The 16856-nt window shown below is 39.3% G+C and overlaps 2 protein-coding genes across 12 annotated transcripts in view; one reads left to right on the forward strand and one right to left on the reverse strand.

Moving 5' to 3' along the window:
* LOC132916678 (triple functional domain protein) overlaps positions 1–13881 on the reverse strand; it is a 51909-nt gene extending 38028 nt beyond the window's left edge. For 6 of the 9 annotated variants that reach the window (XR_009660165.1, XR_009660164.1, XM_060976877.1 and 3 more), the window contains exons 1-21: positions 13686–13881; positions 12749–13039; positions 12510–12623; positions 12110–12434; positions 11320–11978; positions 10924–11037; positions 9871–10049; positions 9585–9732; positions 9313–9504; positions 9044–9247; positions 8614–8898; positions 8169–8495; positions 7659–8070; positions 7311–7549; positions 6874–7175; positions 6554–6800; positions 6284–6475; positions 5775–6038; positions 5284–5640; positions 1090–1585; positions 124–229 (exon numbers count right to left, since the gene is read on the reverse strand). Coding sequence is in view for 7 of the 9 variants with exons in the window: in XM_060976877.1 (XP_060832860.1) it covers positions 124–229; positions 1090–1585; positions 5284–5640; positions 5775–6038; positions 6284–6475; positions 6554–6800; positions 6874–7175; positions 7311–7549; positions 7659–8070; positions 8169–8495; positions 8614–8898; positions 9044–9247; positions 9313–9504; positions 9585–9732; positions 9871–10049; positions 10924–11037; positions 11320–11978; positions 12110–12434; positions 12510–12623; positions 12749–13009 (5423 nt within the window). In the remaining 2 variants the exon portion in view is untranslated. Of the gene's footprint in view, positions 1–123; positions 230–1089; positions 1586–5283; positions 5641–5774; positions 6039–6283; positions 6476–6553; positions 6801–6873; positions 7176–7310; positions 7550–7658; positions 8071–8168; positions 8496–8613; positions 8899–9043; positions 9248–9312; positions 9505–9584; positions 9733–9870; positions 10050–10490; positions 10587–10923; positions 11038–11319; positions 11979–12109; positions 12435–12509; positions 12624–12748; positions 13040–13307; positions 13511–13685 lie in introns of those variants that run through there. The other 3 variants (XM_060976879.1, XM_060976878.1, XM_060976880.1) reach the window with 3 other exon arrangements.
* A 111-nt stretch (positions 13882–13992) lies between these two features.
* LOC132916685 (large ribosomal subunit protein mL38) lies at positions 13993–16757 on the forward strand. Of its 3 annotated transcripts, none has more exons than XM_060976903.1 (7): positions 13993–14126; positions 14479–14662; positions 15269–15412; positions 15497–15827; positions 15899–16057; positions 16147–16283; positions 16367–16757. In XM_060976903.1, the coding sequence occupies exons 2-7, from the start codon at positions 14524–14526 to the stop codon at positions 16657–16659; spliced, it is 1203 nt and encodes a 400-aa protein (XP_060832886.1). In that variant the 5' UTR covers positions 13993–14126; positions 14479–14523; the 3' UTR covers positions 16660–16757. The 3 variants fall into 3 exon arrangements, with proteins under 3 accessions (XP_060832886.1, XP_060832884.1, XP_060832885.1); XM_060976901.1 differs by having other exon boundaries at positions 14026–14176; XM_060976902.1 differs by having other exon boundaries at positions 14030–14241.
* Positions 16758–16856: the final 99 nt, after the last annotated feature.

Raw genomic sequence — 16856 nt, forward strand, 5'->3', positions numbered from 1 at the left:
ATAAGAAGAAGGAAAAAGGAGAAAAACAATCGAGCTTCTTGTTTATCGTTCGCGAGACAACGTTATCGTCATCGTCATCGATTCGACATTCGATCGTTATTACATCTGGTTGTCTCTGCTTACCCGCTGAACCCACGTCTTTTATTGCCTGGAGAATTCGTGTTCGCAGCACCACTTCCATCGTTTGCCGCAGCAGTTGCAGCAGCAGCAGTGCCGACGATAATATTTTCTGTAAAAGGAGACATGAACAAAAGTAAAATAAATCGCCAATGCAAGAACTATCAGTCGACGACGATATGTACCACGAAAAGAAGATTTTCAACGCGATTTAATAGGAATTTTTTAATAAAAGGAACGTCAAATAGAGGAATCGCCGCGTCAAAATAGTTGATGACGATCAAACGTATCGTATTTTAAACATTCGCAAAGATCGGCCAACTCGATCCGAACGGTAAATTTGTTTCAAATAAAAATCTTCCATTCGAAACAACAGATTCGACGATAATCGTTTAGCAATCGAATCGACCAACTCTTCAGGTTAAAAGGTTAGCGACCATCGATTTAAAGTGCGTTCAATATGCTCGACGCATCGACTTTGTTCCATCGGCATGTCAGTTGAAGATTCAACCGGTCAAGGACACAGTTATCCCCCGTACATCGTATTGATCCGACACGACCGACTCGGAGTACGCGTACAATAGACCGTTTTGATCGTAAGCTACCAATGTCCTCGCAAACTTTCAACTCGTTCGTTTATCATCCGAACTTGCACGTAAATTCATCTTCGCGCCGCCCATCGTACCATCCTATTATCATGTTATCGACCATTGAAAACATACATTTCGTTTTATTCTTATTTCGTTCTACTCTAGCCTCGCTTCTATTTTACAATTTCTTATCGCATTCTACATTACCATGTATATTCGATACTCGAACCTATCTTACTTGACGATCTTTATCTATCTCTACGATCGATCTATTCGCCGTATCTAATCTAATCTTTCCTTAACCTAGAGTCAACGGTAGAATCTAATCTTTTGGTTTGCATACATTTTTTTTTGCAATTATCAAGTGAAATATTCCTCTCACCTGTTTCGTCTGGCAATGTAGAACTCGGTGGCACATTTTGCGAGGATAACCCACCACTCGCTACTATGCCCGTTCCCACAACCGATGACGAAGATCCCGGTATTCCTGTAGCACCAGACGATACTGTTGTGATGCCTCCGCTAGACGCGGCAGTTTGAATTTGACTGGTCGATTGCTGTTGATGATAATGAGATTGTTGTTGCTGTTGTTGTTGTTGCTGCTGCTGTCCTGGAACTTTTCTAGACGGTGAAGTTTTACTGGAAACCGGTGGAGGCTGTTTGAGCGCGCTAGTAGGAACTAGTCCCTCTGGCGGCGGATCGACTTGTCCCGGGGCAACCAGTAAACGTACGTGGGTCCATTCGGACGTATTCACACCGCTAATATTACTTCCGTTTTCTAACACCTCGACTTGTTGACCCTTCGTTACCGTCAATTCCTTGGATCCAGGCGCGGCGGAATGATCGGCAATAACCCAGGTCACTTCGGCTACGCCAGTCTAAAGATTCAACAATAATAATACTCGATAATAAGTGATTCTACATGAATGTACGTGGATCGATCGGTAATGCGTTATTATATAAACCGTGCGAATTAACGTAGAGATGGCGTTTTTAAAACGGGATGATCATTTTTAACCCGCAGGCCTCATCCGAACGACTCGTGATAAAACGAAAAGGCGTGTAGATGAAAACACGCAAGGGCGTAAGGAAAAAAGAGACGGAAGGCGAGAGGAGGAGGAGAAAGAGTAGACAGAGAAGAACGAAGAGGAGAAGCGGGTAGGAGTAGAGTACACATAGATGGACACAGGATAGGACAGCGTGCACCGATCGTCTTTGACTTTGCGGTCCAATGGACCGTTTAATGGATTATTCTAGCTTCGGTGATTTCGATTTGATCGAAATAGCCTGACTTCGATAAAGACACGTACCAGCAGCTGTTTCTTTCGAAAATACAGCGACCGATGGACGCATCGAAATACGCCAGTCTAGACCATCTTTTCCTCTTTACGTCAGTTATCAAGACTGCATATTTTCTTTTATCTCTTGCGTCACCTTGCACACCGTGCGATTCATTTTACAAACTTCCTCTCGTCCGATTGATTTCTCTCGATAAAGTTTACTTGAAAACTTATCGTATATTTACAGTACAAATACGCGTGATATACGTACGTAACTGCACGGTAAGCATTTCAATTCGGAAAGAACGAAAAGAAACAAGAGGGAAGATATCGATACAAGTAGATTTTAAGATCGATCGTTTAAATTCTTACATGAAACGCAACTTTTCGATCGATTCGATTTAATCGATTAAATTCGAGATGATAAACGAGGTCGGGATTCTCTCATTCCTCGATGCTGTAAGTTACGAACACATTACTATGAACCGTGATGATGGTTCTATAATAGTTATAAGGCCGAGAGTCAAAACAGTCAGAGAGGTCGGTCGTCCGCTTTCGCGTCGCATTCCACCGACGAAAATAGACTTTTTCCACGTGCCAAATTTTGCCGATTCTCTTTCAATCCTCTCGATGCTCTCAACGTGCCGAAGATCTACCTAATTACGAACGTTGATCGATCGTTGTTACCACCATCGAATTATATCGATTTCCTTAACTGATTTGTCAATGTCCACGCGATTATCGATTCGTTTACTTTCGATATTATTATGCCGGGTATTGCTGTGCTATTGTTATATTACGTAATACCTTCATTCGCGCTTTCCAGACGAAAAACGTTTTACCGGTATACGTAGCCCGCCCGTTTACATTTACACCCTGAACCATTCTGAATCGAACCATTTGAACGTAGCGAGCAACCTCGGCAACAATCAAATTTCAACTTGGCATCGAACGGTGTGCAATTCGCGTCCCGATTCGATTCCCATCCGTAATGATTTCAAGACGGATAGACAGAAGAGAGGAACATTTCCAGCGGACGTCTTTTCGCGTAAGAAAATCCTAAAGAATGAGTATAGATTGTACACGGATTCAAATTAAACACGCGAATAACTGAAAGATTAAGCAGAGTAAGTGAATAAATTTCTATATATTTCAGGATAAGGGGAGGGAGGGAGGGGTGAAAGAGAGAGAGAGGGAGAGGGAGGGAGGTGTAGGAGAAAATGTGTCAACAAAAGAGGCAGGCGCAAATATGGAAAAACGTTTCATACGAGGATACGAGGTTTAATTAACGAAATGTATTTATCGACGAGTTCGATTCTCGATACGTGACAAATGGAAATAAAACGATGACAATGACAATGCAACAACTTGAACGACAAATTCTTCGATTCGCGGATATAGGAACGACTGCGGATGTGGCTACGGATACGATTGCGGACGTGGATGCGGATACGAGCTGCGACCGCGTTTCCTTATATATCGTCTACTTGCAAATGTAAACCGTGGATAAATTTAAACGAACGCTTGGACCACGTAAACGTTTGTTAACGACGAATTATGAAGATTAATCAACATTCTCAACCATAAATTTTCAATCGGCATTTTCATTTCGAACTTCAATCTTTTCCATCCACGAACGCGAAATAATATATATTGGCAAATTAAGGATATTTTTTTCAATATACCGAATACGATTTTCGTTTCTGTCGATCGTTAACCGTTCTACGAGAGAAACCATTCTCCATGACGTTGCTCTATCGAAGACAGCACGTTGTTCTTTCCTACATCGCGGTATGTTATTATTTCCGTGCGTAATCATTATTCCCTCCTATTATTAATGTACTCTGAAAAAGTATCATTTTCAGGTGAATTTGCAGTTTCTACGAACGGAAACATCAAGCATCCTGATCGTTCTACGTACAATCTACAGGGGAAATCGTAGTACGCGAGCGCGCGTTTATGTGGGTGAACGAGTACTCGAGTACCTGGGAGAGGGAGGGTTGTCGGTGCAAAAGTCGAGCCTGGAACGAGCTTGGGGTGTCGATGGTATGCTGCCTAGAGAGGGCTGCATGTGGTGGAGTTACAGAACTCTGTCGAAACCAAGGTAACGAGATCTTCCTGCGGGCTTTTTTCACGATTGTTGCAGGTTTTCCTGCTGGTGACGTCATGACAGTTCGTTTGCCTCGTGTTCAATTCACGTGCACGAACGCGATAACCGAGTTTAGCGCAACAAACGGGAATAAACGTGTTATCGAACGTACGAGCGACATGTTGCTCTTTTTAATAATTTTTCCTGATTCTCAAAACGGGTCGGAATAAATTTTCTCTGATGATTCGCCGCCACGCTCACTGTTCAACGGATCTATTCGACCCAAGTGTCGCGCCCGTACTGATCCCGTTACCTATCGTTCCTCGCATCCTCATCCTCCTCTTTACCCTCGCCACCCTCTACCTTACCACCTATTTCTCACCCCTCACTCCCTCCCCGCCCTACCCTCTCTCCCTCACTTTTCTTCCAACGTACCCTCTCGTGCACTCGCTGCAACGCGCTTGCTCGCTTTTCGATTATTCTCGAACCCCACCCAACCATTTTCTCTCGCTCTGTTCGCTGCTATCGCTACCCCACTACCAAACACCAACGACGAACCCACCGCTATCGCTTCTATCTACCCCGCTTACGTTTCTTGCTTTTATCGCTCTCATCTATCCTCGCGCTCCTTTCCACCCATGATCACTTATATCTAAACTTTGTCTCAACAAACACGTCTAGATATCACGAACATTATGCCTTCCGTTTTTATTCCGTCTTTCATCTTCCGCCTTCAGAGATCGCAACCAAATCGATCCTGGTTTTCCTTCTTTTCTATTCGTTTCAAACTGCTATCAAATACTTTTCGCGTCTTGAAAAGCTTCTTTCTTAAAAATATTATCTCCTCTTAATCGAATCGAATGAAAAATGTTTATTCTACCTTTATCCTTTTAACAGCTAATTGTCCACAAGTACAAATATGGATCGAACCATCTTTTCAACCTTATACGTTGAAAATCGAAACGTTTCGCAAATACGATCAGAGGCAATCGGCCGCGACTAACCACTAGCAAACCCAGTATAGCAGAAATACGTATAGCATTTGCTTGCTCTAGACGAACGATACTGATTATCGTGCAAGCCAAACCCGGATTGATTCCAAAGCAATCATTAATTAGCTCAAACTTTCGTAAGACAATGAAAAAAGGAAACAGAACATCGAAAAAGCGAGATCCAAATGAAAAAAAGGAAGAAAGATTCTACCTACCTTATCGGAATCTGTGGTATTGGTGGAACCAAAAGATGCCAGGGAATTTCGATCTAAATTCTCAACGCTATCGTCCAGAGAAGCGCATTCTTCGAGATCCCTGCTAGAACGTTGACTCGAACTCTTTTTCGCAGGGCTCTTCGGCATACTTAAACTGAAATATGTTTCCTGAATAACCTCGCGTAGTCTTTTCACCCACAGTTGCTTAGCATCCATCGAATTAGCTCGAAGAACGACACGTGTATCGCTGGTTGGTGCTCGACCTGTCCAAACCGCAAATTTGCATTCGTCACCCTCGATATGTTCGGTCACACCCAGCTCGGAGGTCATCAAACGGCTTTTGTAAATGTACTTCACCTATATCGTGCCGGACAAAAGAAAACGTTTACGTTCACTCTCGATGGATTCAGCTTGAGTTGTTTTATCACGCTCGATCAACGAGCATATATGTATTCCATATCATTTTCCATATCGATTTTGCTTTTACCTACCTTTCCAGCCGAATCTTTCACCTCTTTGCTAAACAATAGGTACAATTCAAATAGAAATATGTGCCGATCCCTGCCTTTTCTAATCAGTTGTTTAGGGTCCCACACTGTAAAAGAGTCCTGCAGCACTACATCGCCTAGTGTGTCTATTCTTACATCGCAACCTTCCAGCATGCTTAAATGTAAGGCATCGTTCGCTTTCTTAGGCACATTTAACATTACTTCTAACCCATCTTTTATCTCGCCCTGTCCTTCTTGGCAACAAGCCTACATAATTTGAAAAATTGAATCGTGAAAAAACAGTAAGCACAAAGATACAATGTAAGAAAAGACCAACAGACAGAAGAAAAAATAAAAGATATGAAAAAGAAGAAAAAAGAACTTGTTTCAATCACTTATAAGTATACGCAATATGAATTTTTACATCTAGCAAACGATGCATCTATTACTATTGGTATAGCGAGACTATAAAGGGAAAAGAGCAAAACATTTTCCTTTCCCAATTATCCTACCTGAAGATCTTTGAGCAACAATTGATACTTTGTTATTCTTTGTACCGGTTTAATTAGGTACGCAGCGATCGGATGTTCAACTCGCTGTTTCCTTTGTAATTCTTCAAACCATGTCCCACCATGAGTAACTAACAATTGATTACTTTCCGGTTTATTCTTACAGTATGTCACATACATATCAAATTTAGGTGCCTAATTGATAAAAAAAAAAAAAGCAAATTAATCGTCTAACACATCCAAGTTACGATACAAGACATAGGTATAGCTTACCCATGTCACGAAACAATGCCCAACGTCTTCTGGCATAGTTTCATACTTTTCTAGCTCACGAAGAAATATGTTACTATGAAACTGATGAATTTCTTCCATATTGCTGAAAATGATTGATTCTCGTCCTTGTAATCCAGATGGAACGTTTCCTTTCCCGCATCGCGTTTCTTCCAAAAAACATCGAATACAAGTTTCCAAATCCTTCACGTAGGTCCGTTCTGTTTGCAGCAGTTCAGCCATTATGAATCTGTGAACACGTTGCGGGTAATGAAAATAAAGACGCATGATAATTGTCATCGTTCGATTAAAGAGGAGCATACTCTTTTCTTCGTGCCGATCTTCTTTTCTCCTCGTTTAATTCTTTCAGATCTTTCCCCTTTATCTTCTCTTCGAGTAGAGGATCGGAATTGCGATCGATGGAAAGATCCTTTTGGCCATCGTCAGATTGAATTCCAAGATCTTCTTCGATTTGACTTTTATAACAATCCATACGCGTACTAAAGTCCTTGTATCTTTGATCCACTTCAGCAACTGACTGTTTGATTGCTGCTGCATGAGCGTGTCCTTTTTCCACTAAATTATCAGCAAGTTGGATCAACAGTTTTACTCTTTCTCTTGTTTCCTGTCACATCACGCAGCAAATGAACGAACAAAATAAATCAGAAGGAAGAAAAAGGATAAAGAACAAACTCTTGTTCCTTCAAGCGCTTTCGTTTGTCGATTTGAGAAAAGAATGCAAGAAACGAACAAAACCTACCTTCGCAGCTCCCTTAAATTCGTTGTGCTCTCGCAACAATTGTTCATTTTCGATACGATTTTTACCAACGTTAGTATGGGTGGCTAAATACAATTCACCCGTTTCTCTTATCCATTCTAAAGCCTGTTTAGCACTGCGCTCAAATAAGACATATTGATGACACTGATCCAATCGTTTCTTACGCTGCGTCCAATATTCCAGCACACGATTTTCTTTACTAAGCAACTCTTCCAAAATACCTGTAACGTCGTAAATTCCAAATTAAAGGGTGCAAATGACTTAAAGATTATTTAGATGTAAAACCTTATTAGAGGTCATACATGTCATACACGTTAACATGAAACTAACTTTTAACTTTATTCTCTGAGCCAGCGCTGTTCGCTTGATAACTATAAAACTGAAGACTGCGGTTTGTATATTTGAGAAATGTTTCCGCGGTCCGCCGTACCAATGTGCATGCTTTCAAGAATGCTTCCTTTTGTTCTTGATGTTTTCCAACAAGCGTTGGCACTTGTGTCGCCTTTTCACCAGAAGCACACCAATCTTCGTCTCGTTTGTATTCGCGTTCGAGGCTATCTAATACAGAGCGAACTTGTTCCGCCGTTTTGTAAAAATTAATGCTAGCAGTTACTAGCTTGTGTCTCTCCTCTGCACATGTCACTAGCTGTTGCCATCTCTTAGTTACATCCTCTGCCACTTCTCTTATACTCTTCGGATCGTAGTGATTTGCACTCACTAACGCATCTGCTCTGTGTTTGACCTGTAATGATCGATACACACATTTCTCTTTGTTACGCGTTCATTTCATCATTTTCATATTACAATGCTGCTACGTATAAAGAGGATACAACTACATACCTGAACAGCTGAAGTATGCGTTTTTTCTATAGCAACTTGGAACTGTTCGTGTTCTAAACGAAGCTGCTCAGCATCCTGCAGATTTTCTGGAACTCTCAACGAAGCTAACAACATAGCTTCTCCGTTGCGAATCCAATTGGCTACATGTGTAGCATCGGTTTGTAGTTGCACCAATTGAGAAGCTTGTTCTAAACGAACTCTTCTCATCTCCGCCAAATCTTCCGCGTCCATTTCCCTTTCGTTTAAAAATTCAAGAAGCACTTGAACTCTAGATGCAGCACTGTGTTGCCCGTCTGCCATTATGCAAACTCCTGCTTGTTCTAATACCTAAGTGTCAAGGTAACGGAAGCGGCCCGTAACACAATTTAATATAACGCATTTCTAAGATTTCTGTTATCGTAATTCAGTATCAGAAATAGACCTGTATATCTTAACCCTTTCTTACCTGAGCGAGTTCTTGACCTTGTTGCAAAACCTGAAATGCGGTATTCTGCATATGAGCAACACCATCATTGTGCACACGCAACAATTGTTCAGGGGAACCCTCCCGTGGTGGACCTTGTAGCTCCTGCGCCCACATCTCTAACTGACCACTCGCTTCTAAAGCATCTCTTTCGAACACGCGCAATCGTAGGCATAGTTCTAATCTCAATTTTCTTGTAGCCCACAAATCTTCTAATTCCTGCCTTAAACCCGCTAACCTGTCTAAGGCAGCTTCTACTGCAGATATCTGAAAACAGTTGCCTCCAGAGTGTTTTTTCCCCCCTTCTTAACAAATCTCACTTACATTCATATCATTTCATATTCATTCGTAAATGGTAAGAATAAATGGAGAAAGAAGAAAGGTAAAAACCTAGAGCACAGGTAAAACTCACAGAGCCCGTAGTATCAGGAGCATCGGTAGATTCTCGAAGTTCTCGAAGCAATGCTTCGCCCTGAACGATAGTCGATGCACAAGCTTCCATGCAGGAGGCTCGGTGTTGAGCACATTGTTCCAACAATCTTTCCGCAGTTTCCAGATTCTCTGCTACTTCGTCTTGTTGTAATTCTTGTCGCAATTCGTCAACCCAACCAGTTAACTATTGAAAATACATGATCGTTTTTATATTTTCGGCGTTAATAACACGTATTATGTATACTTTACCTCTTTTTCATGTGTATAAAACACAACCGCCAAATCTAATCTTCGACGACGCTGTTCAACTCTTGCCGCGAAGCTACTAACGTGAGCTTCTAATTCTTGCGCCACAGCGTATATTTCATCAGCAGCACACTCACCAGTGTGTGCCAATTCTTGAGCAGCAGTAAGTAGTTTAGTAGCATTCGTATAAGTATTCTGAGTGAATGAAAATATCGTTCATTTAATACTTGTATCGATACATCCACTCGTGAACAATATTATCATCAAGTTAGTACCTGAGCTACATTTTCGAAATGTTCGTGACTTTTCTGGTACACTCTCGCTTTTTGAAGATTCCGACCCACGCCTGTATTCTTTCTAATAAAAACTTCGCCATGATTAGTTAACCAATCCAGAACTTGCTTTACATCTTCTTGAAATAATCTGCGAACGACCAATCACTAATCAAACTACTAGAAAACATGAAGTATAATAATTGATAACGCGAAATTAATAAATAACATATAGTGGCCCGAAAAAGACGAACGAGAAAGAGAAGTGATGCATGAGGAATGCTTGTACCTTAACGCAAGTCGTTGATGCAGTTTAACTTTCCGAGCATGCCAACGAGCCTCCAACGCTCTGTGATGGCCCAAGATTTGATGAATTACCGCCAATACATGGGATGCTCCCTCGCTATAATCCGCTGCTGGATTTCCGCTCATACCGGAATGTCCATCAATGCCGTGTCCATCTTGACTCTGAGCAAATTAATCATTTTATCCATTCGATCATTGAAATTTTTCATGTCAAAGCTGTCTAAACATTACTTGGCATGCACTATGATAGCGATTACATTAGTCAATGCGTACTCGTTGCTTAAACATAATTTATGAAAACATTTCACATCGGTTAGTACGACAATGATTACATATAACTTTCCTTTTTTTAATGAAAGAAAGAGGAAAAGGAGGGGAGAAAAACCCACAGATTAAATGAGCACGCACTCACACACGGCTATAGCGTAGCGTTATCGATAAAGACATGACCCATGCATGTACCATACATTTTTTTGATCAAAATGATCTATAAATAATTGATACGATTTACCGAGAAGTGAACTAGAATAATACATAAAGCAAAATAAAGAAGATTAGTTTGCAGGCATGTACGCATACATTCGTGCACACCAATAAACGTACATGTTTTCTGGCCGTATGGTCTATCCCTTGCGGCTGATTACAGACTTGCACGAGATGATCCAGTTGATAAAGAAGCTTCTTACTGGTACTATGCACCTAAACAACAGTAGGATTACCCAAAACCATAATTTAAGTTCCGTAACTGAATTCCGTTAAATATTAAAACCATATTTTAGTTGGACAATTCATGAAAAAAAAAGTTTACGAATACACGCAACGAGAAAGGACAAGTTTTATTTGTGTTCGGAATTATCGCATGATGCAACCGTTCCCTTTATTCGCAGGGTTAACTCTCTCTCTCTCTCTTACCATCTAATCCCTTATTTCTTTGAATATTTATTTTATCTTTCTTTTCTGTAAGACCCGCATACCAAGCAAACGACCACCGGTTAGAAGCTATTGAAAAAAAAAAAAATGTCTAATCGTTTCATACATAATCGATGCAAAAACTCGTATCCGAGCTCGAACCGTGCGTCGAACTGAAGCCGTGACAAACTTGCAGCATCGAGCCTAGTCCACTCAATAGTGCCTGATACGCGTCATATACCTGCCAAACATGATCGCCTTTTACTAAACATCACGTTATAGACAAAGTCACGAGTTGCGAGGCCAAACTACGATTAATTAAATGAAAAAAATCTATGTTTGTTGTTCGTTTCTTCGAGATTGAATTCCTTTATCGCGAACCGACGAGAACTAAAATTATGTACACGTATGTGTCTCACGATATAGAAATGTAAAGTGAGCATTACAGGTTTACATGAAACGACGATGACGAGGACGACGACGACAACGATGTCGTATTATAAAGCGTACGAGGAAAGATTACCTCTGTGTAAGCTTGACACATCGCTTCGTAAAGAGTTTGGTGTTGCCGTATATGAGATTCCAAGATTGGTATTTCATTAGGTAAGTTTCCAGCATCGCAAGCTTGACTCCATCCTGCGACGCTATCAACGTATTGCTCTGCCTTATGATGAAATACAACGCTCAAACTGAGGACCGCGGTACGTTCATCAAGTCCTGCCGCGAATTCTTTCCAAGCTCGATCTAGTCGACCGGCTACTGCCCTAACGTGTCCGGCAGCATAATGTTGAGTTTCGAGCAAACGGCTGGCCATGGTTAAAATCTTATTTATATTCACGTAGACATTCATGGAACTCATAGTGAAATGTTTATGCTCCTCCTGCAAATTTTTAGCCAGTTGATAAGAACGTCCAATTTCGACATAATTCGCCAAAAATCCTTCTCTGTTGTGACAAATCCAATCAAACATTTTTGCACAATCCTGTTCGAAAAGCCTTAGTTGAAAGCACTGATCCAATTTCATCTTTTTAATGTGCCACAACTGTAAAAGATGCTGTTGTGCAGCGTGCACAGATTCTAAGTGTTGAATCACTAATGCTGCTAGAGCTCGTCCATCGGGGTCGGTGCCACCAGTTGCCCCGCTTTCTATACTACCGCCTTCGCCACTACTCGCCGCTATACCTATCACAAAAATGTACCAATAAATACATGCTTAACGATTAATTTGAATTACCCGTTATTATGCACAGACGAGAAAAGATCAGGATTAAAATTAAAAGAAATGATGGCGAACAATACAAATTGTTTCTTACTATTATCGAAACGTTGTAGTAATCGCTGACCGACAACTTCAATTTCTTCTACTGGAACTTTCATAATCTTTTTCTTCATTTCATTGTGCAAATCAATCCCGTGTTTCGCTCCAGCCACATCGTCCGCAAAATCATTTCGACTCAGATCTTCCTGTAAGTCGTCCAATCTATCAAGAAGATCAGCCGCCTGCCACGTAAAGTCTTCTACGGCTAGTCTCGTGTCGATCCATTGTGCATGATCATACTGTAGCGATCCATCTAAATCCGCGGTCAATTGCGATGGATCGATCACCTTTGTCAAAGCTTCTAAACTTATCGTATTTATCTAAAACAGGGAAGGCGTTTTTAACCATTTTGCTGTTCAAACATATATTTCTTTTATAGTTTTATCTTTGCTTACTTCGAAATTATATTTCTTTTGTTTAGCCAATGACGTTCTTTGCTTTTGCCAGAAATTTTCAGGTTTGATGATGAAAGCAACATGAATTGATCGATGAAAGTGTTCATGTAACACCTAAAATTTGAAAATGTCAGTATTTTATAATCAAAGATCTATTCGAGCTTTCAATCAAAGTAGTTATTATTGAACGTAAAAAAATATAGTGGAGCAAAGAGTTGAGATAATGATTAGAATATGACCTTTAGGATGGGTTTGACAGAATCCCAAGTAGCACCACGCATATCCACAATGACAGTGAAGCGTAAACCTCTGGCTTCGTCGTTGGGTATGGTCAATAAGTATTGCAAAAGACGTCGGTAATCTTCAGGTTTGGCTCTTTCGCGTCTTGCTGTAGTAGGAAACACAAGTACTGGTCCACCCCTGCGATCCCGACCACCTGGCAGAATAGCCAGACGTTCTTGGAGCAAAGGTAAAACCTCCGTAGCTCTTGTTCCATCCATTTTAACCACTTTTATTTGGTCAAGTCGTACCTACCAGAACAATTTTTATGCAAATATTTCTTTTCTCTCGATAAAAAAAAAAAGAAAATTAATTGCACAATTATATCATCGAATATTCTTGTCAAGATGTATCCACAATATTGGAGTCCACTACATCGTGATATCATACCGAAGAGAAATAGGAAGATCAGATATATACATATTAACGAAACCAGCTTTATTATATTACATCCGAATAGTGAGAAATATTTAGGAGATGTGTATATGATGCACGATAAATTTTCGAAATAACACGCACATAAAATCAACATCGCGTCATCATCATCTTCGTCTATTTATATTCGTAGAAAGATGACAAAAATGCATTCGGTTTCGATAATCCCATTGTTAAGAACTGTTAGAACCGTCATTACGACCTGAGCCGTTGCTACCATCACTGTCACGTCATTGACGTAAAAAATTACGTTCAACCGTCACTGCATTCATCTAATAATGTACCCATAGGAAGAAAAGCGCATTCAGTAAATATTTCCGTACTTTAGTGCTTGGTTCGAATGTATTTGTGCTCGGATCGAAATGTCTCTTTTGGTTTGATCCGTTTCCGTAAGTTCATACCTTCAGGCGGATCACGAATCAGAAACCACGGCCGAATCAGAATGAACATTGTTTCGCTTACCCGTGTGAAAGATCAATTCGATGAAATTTCGCTCGTTTCGACTTTCTTATTTCTACCATGCACATATACTTTGAATAAAAGGCGTTGTGATTCATATTGTTCGTTCGCCGGCATTAAAATTTGTACATTCACGATAAATCCTAAGCTCCGAAACCGCTACCTGCCAATGCCAGTCTGCCATATTCGAACTGGTACGAACGAGAAATTTTCAATGATCTTCTCGTTCGAACGTCGACGCACGGTTATGGGTACATTAATGCTTGTTAGTGCCGTACGAGGGCAGCACGTACTCCTTGGATTTTCCGCATTGTAAGTTCCCGTTAAAATCATGGATATCATCTGATATCACTTATACAAATATAAATAATACATACACAATACGCACGAGTTCCGATCGTAACCTCTCGATGGCATTGTTGGCCCATTTGTTGCGATCAACCGGTAAAACCAAATTTATTTATTCATATGAATAAGTATCTTACACATATATCGTACGTAACGTTTCAATCCATTTAATTTTTACGTCCTCGAATAAACAGTGAAACTCCGATGAACTGTTCGTATTAACATTTGAAATTATTCTACTAATTGTCAGTTTTTCGTAATTTTATCTCAAATACTTGACATTTTTCAAATTTATACGGGTATAAAAATGCGGCATATTAACAAATAAATAGTCAGAAAATCATGTTCTGTTTTAATGACATTTCTAACCAACGTTTTCAAATTCTAACCTTATCGAAACAATTTATTTCCAATAATTTAAAGTTTGTTCAACCTTGTTTCGTTATAGGAAAATAATCGATGTGTATATTGTGTATTTAAAATCCTACAAGTTATGGCGAATCCTGTTTTACGAAGTTTTATCAAAGATATATCTTCACGCTTAAAAATTCGTGTCGAACAAGTTCGACATGGACATCATCTTCGAGGAAAACCACCAACTATCGCTCTCACTTTGCAGCAACGGCTCCAATGTAAGTGGAACATATTTTTCGTATTGACTCTTTTCAATAAGATTCTTTTTTCGGCAACTATATATAGAAGGGTCGACCTCACCGATTTTAATGATTTTCAAATATGTTTCTATGGTCAACATTTCGAACAACTTTTTCCTATACATATAATTGCCGCTTGGCTTTAATTTTTGCGATATTTATGAAAATACTTTTCTTATTTTTTATCTTAGCGTGGGATAGGTTTCGGTTAGTTTTCTGTACAGACATAATCATACTTTCATATGTCTCATATTTGTAAACGATGTAATTTGTAAATGTAGTGAGATAAAAAAGTAACTGAACTTATTGTTAATTTAACTATGCAAAAACAACAAATATACATACATATAATATTATATCTGTACAGAAAGCTAATCTAAATGTAATCCACGCCAAGATAGGAAGTAGCAAGAGTATTTTTAAGGATATCTAGGAAATTAAAGCTGAGCATCAGAGTAGTTATATGTATAAGTGAATTTGCTCAGAATTATGCACCACATGACAACATATTTGAAAAACATTCAAGCCAGTGAGTTGGACCTCTTTTGATATAATTACCTTTGATACCTTCTTTCTTTTTTATAGTGTTGAAAGGACCAAGTCCAACTAAAGTAAACATAGGTTTTCTTCCTTCAAAACCCTCATTAGAAAAAAAACAGGCTTGGATGACTGAACGAAAAATCAAACGAGCCAACATGAACTTTGAGAAAGAAATAAGGAGCGGACAGAGTAAGTGCTGAATTTCTGATTGAGACAGTCACATGCGTACATGTAGTATTCATTATACCATGGTATCCTATATGTGTTTTACAGTGCCACTAAATTTAGAAGAAGCAAAAAATATTTGGTTAGAAACATCAAGTCCGCGTGATATTCGAAAAATTGCAGATCATTATAACATTTTCCAAGATTTATTCGGAAATGCTTTTTTCTTTCCTGTTCTACAACTTGACATCAATTATAACATAGACGATAATGATACTTTAGTCAGAGTTTATACAGGAAATGTAATAAAACCTGCGGAGGCACGTGCGTTACCAAATGTTGGATACAAAGCCCAAAACGATACTTTATGGACATTGGTGATGTGTACACCAGATGGTAATTTGGAGAACTCAAACAATGAATATTGTCATTGGTTTTTGTAAGTTGGCAAGGTGTTACCTAAGCAACTCGGTCCATAGAATTAACTTACAATCATTCTTCTTTCTTTAGAGGAAATATTCCAGGGAACAGAGTAGAAGAGGGTGAGCAAATAATGGATTATTTGAGACCAATCCCAGTTAGGGGAGTAGGATATTATCGTTACATATTTATCCTGTACAAACAAAGTCAACGTCTAGATTATACAGAATACAACAGACTTCAACCTTGGTAAGTAAGAAAGTGTTAAAAGTAGATCGTATAGTGTGCGATAATATCATATCGTTACGTTTCAATTAGATCGCGTATTTACGTTTAAGTTTACAGTTAAAAGAACGTAATTGGAATACATTAGAGTTTTATCAAAAATATCAAGATTATCTTACTCCAGCTGGTCTAGCATTTTTTCAAAGTGATTGGGATCCCACAGTGAGAGAGTTTTATCATTCTGTACTAGGTGCGTGTAATCGGATTCAGTATTTCGAACGCACTAACGTATTATATATCTATATATACATACTTACAAATTTTTACTTATAGATGCAAAAGAGCCGATATTTCAGTATGACTTTCCAAAACCATACATTAGACCGCAAACATGGTTTCCATTGAGACAACCATTTAATCTTTATTTAGACAGGTACAAGGATCCCAAAGATGTAATGAAAGAATTTTTGTTAAGAAAACTAAGAACCGTCAATCCTTTCAAAGAGCCAAAGGCACCTCTCAAGTATCCAAACGCGAGCAGTATCGATAAAAGAATACCCTCTTGGATGAGAGTACAAATAAAAAAGGAACGCTTGGGATGGGACCGAGTTAATCTTCTGAAATAAAATATTTTATAAAGAAGAGATTTGATAGCTAAAGTCAGTTGTAAGATGAAGAATTTGTGTATAAATAAATAAAGGAAGAACATCATATACAAAAGAAATGTAAACAAATGTAAAGAGAACATCGAAACTCCATGCGCTCTATTCGAACATACACATAGACAGATGTTGTAAATTTTATCTCTGTGGAATGGAAAGAG

This window comes from Bombus pascuorum, chromosome 2 (assembly GCF_905332965.1).
Source record: "Bombus pascuorum chromosome 2, iyBomPasc1.1, whole genome shotgun sequence".
NCBI lineage: Eukaryota > Metazoa > Arthropoda > Insecta > Hymenoptera > Apidae > Bombus > Bombus pascuorum.

What these genes read in the sequence shown, in the direction of transcription:
- LOC132916685 (XM_060976903.1), top strand. Translation starts at nt 14,524, where the DNA reads ATGGCGAATCCTGTTTTACGAAGTTTTATCAAAGATATATCTTCACGC. An exon ending in TTTGCAGCAACGGCTCCAAT is followed by an intron (nt 14,663 to 15,268) that starts GTAAGTGGAACA and finishes TCTTTTTTATAG; the next exon opens with TGTTGAAAGGACCAAGTCCA. An exon ending in AGAAATAAGGAGCGGACAGA is followed by an intron (nt 15,413 to 15,496) that starts GTAAGTGCTGAA and finishes TGTGTTTTACAG; the next exon opens with TGCCACTAAATTTAGAAGAA.